The 8,586-nt window shown below is 51.3% G+C and overlaps 1 protein-coding gene across 1 annotated transcript; it reads left to right on the top strand.

Moving 5' to 3' along the window:
• Positions 1-337: 337 nt before the first annotated feature.
• Positions 338-8,370, top strand: HD553DRAFT_325557 (uncharacterized protein; the record flags this gene model as incomplete). The annotated part of the gene is made up of 27 exons (XM_046181630.1): positions 338-416; positions 519-541; positions 703-726; positions 791-879; positions 903-928; positions 1,030-1,076; positions 1,192-1,425; positions 1,452-1,619; positions 1,682-2,166; positions 2,418-2,496; positions 2,553-2,785; positions 2,861-3,026; positions 3,080-3,214; positions 3,278-3,617; positions 3,685-4,012; positions 4,051-4,276; positions 4,356-4,531; positions 4,594-4,705; positions 4,994-5,104; positions 5,429-5,483; positions 5,626-5,863; positions 5,903-5,997; positions 6,156-6,175; positions 6,424-6,465; positions 6,579-6,713; positions 6,794-6,952; positions 7,027-8,370. 27 exons carry the CDS (start codon positions 338-340, stop codon positions 8,368-8,370), a joined length of 5,169 nt encoding a protein of 1,722 aa, XP_046034824.1.
• Positions 8,371-8,586: the final 216 nt, after the last annotated feature.

Below are 8,586 nucleotides of genomic sequence, written 5' to 3' on the forward strand. Positions count from 1 at the left end.
CTTTGCTTGTTAGGTAACAAGGGTAGCTAGTCCTTATTGGTGCTCAAGAGGCAAATGTGGAAAGGGAAAGGATGAAAGGGAAGAAGTGAAAGGTAAGGTAGTGGGAATGAATCTAATGATAAGAGGTCTGAGTCCTCATGAAAGAGAAAAGGGATGACCCATTCCTCCTTCTGGCAACTCCTATATATATGTAGAATCTGGGTCCAATCTACCAGAACATGTGCCTGTAGACGTAATAATACGTCTGAGATTGCACAAATGTGTCTGCAGACGCAGATACGTGATTGTGGTTGCAACCTTGTGTTTCTGGTCACAAGTTGTGATCGCAGTTGCACCTATGTACCAATGCTTTGCGCTTCTTATTATGCAAGTGCCAGGTGCTATACGTGCCATCCACCATCTTAGACACTCTGGAAGTCAAAAATCCATAAATCTGCCATCTACTGTAGTACTTCACCGCGCGAATCACTCTGGGGACATAGTAATATCCTGACAATATACTCACTGTATATCCTTAGTATACTCAGTCCCAAGTGATATAGTGAGTATGTACCACGTTGAATTACGAAGTCCCCGGTATATCACCTAGGTCATATAGCCTGGGTTTACGCAGTGAGTACTGTAGCACGTAGTAGTTCCACCGGATACCACCAACGCTTCCTCCCGGGAATAATTAGATGACGCGTCTGGCCGCTGTGAAAGTGGAGGTACGATGTGCCGGGAATCGTCAGTCGCTCAGTTGTCGCTCGTGCCCGCTCTAATCTAATCTATCTACTCCATCGTCTTTCAGGTAGGTAACTACTATGGTGACACAGGCCACATCTCAACGCCCAAATCGGTTCTATACTTCTTTGTTTATATCGCCAATACTTTCGGAAGGTTACTATCCTGAACGTCGACAGCGGCGGTAATGGTCGCGACATCGTCTGTAAGCGAGCGATGAGCTGGTATCTCTCAACTTTGCTGGTCGAACGCTCATGTTGGATTAACAGCAATGGCGGCAATTCAATTTCTTCGACTCTGATGTAGTAGGTCACAATGCACAGAGAAGCGATGAGATTCCGCTGTTGGAGTCGGTAAGCGATAAACACACGCGCCATTGCCGGCTTTAAAGGTTGACTTGGCTTGCAACGACCAGCTACAAACCAGCCCTCCCATATCATCATCAGCCCCGACACCGCGTCTCCCTAGCGTACGAGGTCGCCTGCATCGTCTGCGATGCTCGTGGTACGATTTGCGTCCTTGGACAAGAGCTTCAACGAGACCAAAAGATGGCAAGGATGGGACGTGGACGGTACCTCGGTCTCAGTGGAAGACAACAGCGGATACAACCTCGGGTTGGGCCTCACTAGCAAGACAAAGAGGAAGCACAAGGAGAAGGGTTTGATGATGTTGGAGTGTGGAGGTCTTCTCATTGCTATAGGGGTGAGCGCGCTTTGGATTACGAGCAGGATCTCGGACTAAACGGAACGGTCATCGCCGCTCAGGAGGACGATTCGCCCACTCAGTCACAGTTCCCTCTGCTGCGGATTTGGGATCTCACCAAAGACGATTCCCGGGATAGACAGCCGCTCCTACTGAGAAGCGTGCGAATTGGTACGGGAGGAAGGGGATATCCTGTGCGTCGATCGGCTCGTTCACTGCAGATAATATGAAGCTAATCCCCGACCTTGCCAAGCAGATATCATCGATCGCCCTCACTCCGGCCATGTCGTATCTGGCAATTGGGCTGGTGTCCGGTCAAGTGCTACTGTATCGCCACCTACTACAATCACTGCAGACTTCTCCTACCGCTCAGTCGAGCTTCCCCAAGGCGAGGGTCGTATGGGAGGGCACGGCCGCAGAGCCTATAACAGGTCTAGGATTCAAGCTATCTGGGCAAATGGAATCGTATGACGCACCTATGAGAAACATGGTCGGAGACTTGCGTCAAGACAAGACTCCTGGATCCGATTCGGTCGGGTTATTCATCGTAACGACGAACAAGACGTTGGCCATTGCCGGTCATCTCTGGGAAAGGTTCAGAACCGAGATTACTAGAGGAGTCTGGTGCACCGTTGAGTTTGCTCCGTCATGGACCATACGCATCGTTGTCTTGTTGTGGCCCGGGAAGACGGCATATACATTACGATACCGAAGCGCGGGGAGCATGCTATGCTTACGAGGGTGAGTTATCGATTGCGAGAGAGCTTCGAGACAGTACGAACCGGATGCTGATACACTGTATCAAAGGGGCCAAGGCGAGTGTCAGGATACACGGACAATCTCTCGTCATGGTATCACCACCTTTCACACCAGCGGCATCTTCTCACTCTGCCACTGTTCGAAGATCGGCCGCGGCCGGACCAGCGTTGCTCAGATCGCATGCGGCGAAAGTGACGGTATTTGATTCTCGAGAACAAGTTCATCTCGCATAGCTCTGTCATTGCTTCAGGCGTAAGAGAACTGTTCGGGAACGATGGGCAGGTCTTCTATATCTTGGAAGGTGACGGCAAGGTGAGTCAGTTCGAACGGCACTATATGGCTCTGAGCTCAAACGTCTATCATGATAGGTGCAAAAATTAACCGAGGCATCTGTGGAGGAGAAACTAGAAGCTCTTCTGCGGAAATCCCTGTTTCAGATGGCGGTCTCCATGGCAAAATCGGCTCGCCAAGGAGACTCCGTGATTTCCGATATTCATCTACGTTATGGCGATCATCTCTACGAGAAAGGCGACTACGACGGTGCTGTAGCGCAGTATCAAAAGACGCTTGGATGGGTACAGCAAGTCACGTCATTCGGAAGGTGAGTTCATTGACCAATACTACCGAGCCATGTACCGCGAGCCCTGACTTCCTCTTGAAACAACCCATCGACTAGTTCCTCGAGGCTCACCGAATACATCAGCTCACCTCATACCTTCAGGAAATGCACGTACGGAACCTCGCCACTCCAGATCACACTACACTCCTTCTCAATTGCTATGCTAAAACGGCAGACAAGGAGCGATTGGACGCCTTCATCCGGACAGAAACCACCAGGAAAGGTAGCGACGATCTGCCATTCGACTTGACCACTGCCATCCGAGTGTGCCGTCAGGCCGGTTTTCACGAGCATGCGTTATATCTCGCGAAACGATACAACCGATATCAAGATTACCTCAGGATCCAACTGGACGACTTGGATGACTTTGCGGCGGTGGCGGCATTTCTGCATACACTGCCATTGGAACTTGTGAGTTGTATCGACTGGTTCATGCTCGTTGTGCCGACAAGACAGCTCAGCTTCGACATACAGGTGGCAGAGATCATCGTACCTTATGTCAAAGACATGTTGAGACGCCATCCTCAAGCGACCACAGATCTCTTGATTGAGATTTGTACATCGTGGAAGATGGAGGGGAGCGGCTCGGAAGCCACACCAAAGCGTCAAGTTCCGGCTTCGAGAGATTTGCAACCGCATCAGTTTTCCCACGATCAATCTGCTTCATCTCCAGAAGATCTTGGCGCCTCGCAGGATCTTGTTCACCAACCGGTTCGCCCGAGCCCTGAACTTTTCTTCCCTGATTTCGTGAACGAACCCGAGCAGTTCCGGCGATTCCTGGAGACTGTGGCACTTAGAAATTGGAGGCCAGCGAGTTGAAGACGAAGAGGTGCCCCGTCGCCATTCTCGCCTGCACAAGCCACCCATAACGTTGGACGCAGCAACGGCAACAGAGGGCGAGGAAAGTTCCCAAAGAGCGGTCTGGAACACTTTGTTGGAACTTTACCTTGGTAAAAGCCGCCCCGACCGTCAACAGGAGGGGGATCGTAATGATCACGATCGAGCTCTCGCCTTGCTCGAGCAAATCGATCGGCTACCCCTTGATCCAGTTCACGCATTGATGCTTTGCTCCGCTTTCGACTTTGAAGCCGGCCTTATGTGTCTTTGGGAGCGTTTAGGAATGTACGAAGAGATTATGCGCTTCTGGAGGCAACGTATGGACGTCGAAACAGAGGGAACGGCTTCCGCCAGTGTCGAACACCGCCGCTCGTATGCTATACTACCTGCGTATTTACGGACCGACTCAGCCTCACTTGTACCCAATGGGTGCTGCGTTACATAACCACCTTCCCCTCCACATTGGCTCGACATACGGCAGACGTCCGCGATATCCTCGACACGATTCAGCAGGAACGTATCATGCCACCTCTTGCGGTCATACAATTGCTCAGTCGCAACGACGTCACGAATATCGGGGTAGTAAAAGATTGGCTCAAGAGTCAAGTAGCGGATACACGCCTCGATATCGACTCTGTGAGTTAGCGATGCTCGCGATACGGGAAGCCAATGAGGAGTACTGAGCGCTACGTCTTTCTTCAATCGCGCCTTCCAGGACAAACAACTGGTACATTCGTATCGAAGCGAGACCGAAGAGAAATTAAGGGAGATTGCCAGCCTCACAGACGTCACGCGTCCACAGGTCTTTCAAGTCACCCGTTGTGCTTCTTGCAACGGTCAACTGGATCTGCCAAGCGTGCATTTCATGTGTAAACATAGTTATCATCAAAGGTGCGCGCGCGGCTTGACAAGGTCTGAGAACGTTCTTCAACTGATCTACTCTTCTTCTCTAGATGTCTACCCGATGCGGATCCCGAGTGCCCTGCTTGCGCCAGACACCATGCCCTCATCCGTGAAATCCGTAGAAACCAGGAAGCCTCTATCGACCGGCACGATCTGTTCCTGGTAGAAGTTTCGGAATCGCTTGATCCTTTTAGTGTTGTTGCGGGCGCCTTTGGACGAGGGGGCATGTTGAATAGAAAGAGTGAAGGGATTTTGTAGACGATATACCCCAGCGAAATTGTCAATTTGCCGACGAGAGCTGGACAACTATTCATTACAGCATCAGCGAGCCGTCAAAGAAGATGCTGCATGTTCATCGCGACTTACGAAGCTCGGCATATCTTCGGCGACGAAATGGGTCGACCTGTTGGAGCCGAGAGAGCCACCGCTCAATGTCCAATTTGACCATAGAGGCGTCTGAAACTCATGCCGACCAAGCTGCAGCATAGAGTAATGTACGAGGCTGTCCAAAGGCCCTGTGTAGAGATCCTGATGTTCTTCAACACATTGGGTATTCATCAGGTTCGTGACGACCCACATTTAGCATCTGGTTTCAACATCCAGCAATTCCGGATATTATCGATCTCTCTGCCTAAGATGAGCTCATCTTCTCCTGTTTCTTCTATCACGTCAGACAGAAACTTGCGACCGTGAAACCAGAGGACTTGCCATTTCCAACGAGCCATCTGTGGTATAGCCAGCCGGATTGATCGCCTGGATCGGTCCAGAGTGCCTGCAGTACGAGCTCAAACTCTGCGTATACAGGTTTAGACTCCCATGCTTTCGGAATCCATAGTGATATGACCTCAACATACCTGCCTGTTTCATTCGTTCGATTTCATCCAGATTTTCCCGGATCCCTTCTCTCTGCATGTCCTCCCAGAGCGAACCCAAAACCTTGGTGCGCTGATGCCAAGCGGAGAAGTTCGAAAAGTTGCCCTCGATTTTCTTTGTCGTATACTTGAGCTCAGCATCTGGTCCCGATCGGGAATCCTGAAGCAAGAACATGGCGCCTGTAATCCCACGCGTGAACTGCAATCTAGACCTCAACTGGGGAACAGCGCTCGGACTCCAAAGTTTTAGGCTTACAATTCCGGGCGTCGCGCTCGAGCATTTTTTCGACCAGGCCAAGCTCTGCCTTCCAAGTCTGCTGCTTCCAATTGACATGGTCCTCGATATCATCGGGCATCCTTTCGAGACACCATTTCCGATGAGTCCAGATCCAGTAGACCTTGGGATGGATTTGCAAGTAGGATACCGTCAACTTCAAGTCCTGCTGCAGTAAAGTTACCGCTGCAGGACTGCATGACAGGGCAACAGGCCATCAGTCCATGTCAAGACCGCTGTCGAACATTGTCCGGACTTGCCCATCCAAGAGTCCTCCCAGCAAGATCTCCCTACGAAAGTTCCAGATTGTATAGAACTCGGGATTTATATCTAACACCTTGGTGTTTGCGCGAGACTCGCAAGCGAGTACTCTTTGCCGATCTCTGAGATAGCGAACGGAATCGATCAGATATCAGCTCGGTACAGAGACTAACATGACTAGCTGCTGTCACGTACCTTCATCCAGCACTGTTCCACAAGCTCGGCGTAAGTGTCTCTTATATGAGCATCTTCTTTCTGCTTGGCTGCTGTGCTTGAGCATCGATGCGTGATCTCTTGACCCCATGCTAGCCCATAGACCGTCGAGGACGATCAGCCGATGCGTAAAAGGTGAACACGTCGTGGTGTGCTCACCATTTCTTCAGAATTCTGGTCCGCGATAGCTATCAAGGTTCGGTCGCAAGAAGAATCAGAGGCCAATAGCCAATAGTTGTACAGATTATTATTGTGAATAGCGATATGATTGTGCACCGGCGATGGCCTGGATGTTCGGTGCTGTGAGAGCGGAAGCAAAATGAACGGTAGAATTGATGACTAATCACAGAAATGGGTATCAAAGAAACGGCGAGGTTGCGATCCTAATATGACTTGATCATCAAGCGTTCACAAGGCGTCTCATCCATTACTGCCGTGGCAGTTGGACTCTTGCGACTGGATTGCTGCTTGTCGCCGCACTTTTGTCTACATGGAAGCCAACGGCGCCCAGGGAAATGCGGCCCTTTTGTCACATCGCCTGACCTTGCAGGTAGGTGAAATTATCACAGTTGCATCGGCATGTCGAGTCATGGCTGATCGTCTCGACGTTTACCCTCCGGTTTCTGGCAGGTCTTGTGCCGGTCCGTAGCTGCTTTTCATAGCGAGAGCAAAAGGGATGCATATCTTCCCCCTATACTGGACCGCAATGCCGACTATTCCGAGCCGGAAGTATCGGGGCTCGTCAAATTTGAGGAGCTCTGTAAGAAAGAGCTCGCTCACCACGACTACGTGAGGCTTCCTCTTTCTTGTTTGCTTGTGAAGCTTACGTCTGAACATCGTTCATCCTCTCTCATCCTACACAGCTTTTCGAAGCTGATCGTCCGATCGACAACCTCTCGAGCAATACATCCTTCCTCCTGGCCGTCTGGAAGGAAGTTCTGTCTGCTCCCAAACCAGTCACCGCAATCAACTTGAACGTGAGGACCATAACGGATGTGGCCGCATTCAAGATCGACGTCGTTTCGGCCAACGGTAATTGTTGGCACAAAATCAATTCTATAAGAGCATCTCGCGTGCTAGCGGAGCTACAAGAGAGCGAGATCACATCGCAGGATCAACCGCGAGAACAATCAGAAAACAAGTATAGGCACATCAGTCTAGTGAAACAATGTCTCGATATGCGAGAGGCCGCAAGGAGCCACAGCGCGGCCATGGGAAACGACGTCTGCCTGACCTACAGGCTGTCCCGAATGGACGAACAAAACGAAGACCCTCGTATACAGGCGATGTATGAGTTCATCAAAGGGCTAGATATCGACTTGCGATTCGGTGACCCGGAGGACGCACCATCAGCCGCAGGGGAACCTAGCCGAGTACAGACGGTAGCATCGTTAGATTTGAACCTCGACCTCAGCCTTCTCATCGCTCTGCTCTCAGACATTACCCATGCGGATTTACCCGAGTCTGATGAAGAGGCAGAAGCTAGGTATCAGCCGGTACCCAGGATCTGGAAACGCGCAACATCTCGTACGGATGGCCATGTGACTGAGGACAGGCCGGCTACGGAGGGCGAGCTTGGTACCGAGGAGCATACTCGAGCCCTGACGGTCCAACTCAAGCAAGAGGTTCGATCGGGCTTGGTCGACGAGCTCAGCGCGGCCATCGATACGATGTGTGAGGTTCGCAGAGTGTCTCCCGAGGATGTGCGATTTTGGACAACACGGGAAGCCATGGAAAGGTGTCACGATATCGTCAGGAAGATTGCCGGTCCCCGCGAGGCCTATCGGGCGGGACACATGTTCAGCACACAAGACCTAAAAGGTGGACTTTCACCCTTCTGGGCAATGTCTCGCCACCAGCCTCTCTCTGGACCGCTGCGCACTTTTAGCGTGGGGGTGCTCGAATCCAGCGACATCGATTCTGTGTCGCCCCCGTCTCGGTCCTTTGCGAATCGGCTGATGGCCACTTGCGGCCGCATCTTGGATAGCGATGGCTCCCAGGGCATGATCGAAAGAAAAAAGACCACAAGGCGCACATCACCCCCACCAAAAGTACCCTCACCTCACACGACTAGGAGCATGCTCGCCGGAGCGTCCCGTGGCATGACGACGGTAACAGCAAATCGTATGAGCGTCAAGCAGATTGTACGAAACATGGGGGTTTACAAGGGTTGGAGCAAGGCAAAGACCTCGCTTTTCATGTTGTGAATCCAAAGACTTTGGCCGAAGCAAAACGGGCAGATAACGCCATGAAACCTAGTAAACAGGGTGGTGAGGAGGTTGAGAGCCTGCAAATCGCCGCTTTCATGATTACCGAGCCGCGAAGTCTCTCTGAAACCTTTGAAGATCAGGCTTGATGAGGTTGCAGCGGTATTGCATTGTCGTTGAAAGGGGAATGTTTATACGGCATGATCGCTATCTTAT

This window comes from Filobasidium floriforme (genome assembly GCF_021052385.1).
Source record: "Filobasidium floriforme strain CBS 6241 chromosome Unknown HD553scaffold_18, whole genome shotgun sequence".
NCBI classification, from domain to species: Eukaryota; Fungi; Basidiomycota; class Tremellomycetes; order Filobasidiales; family Filobasidiaceae; genus Filobasidium; species Filobasidium floriforme.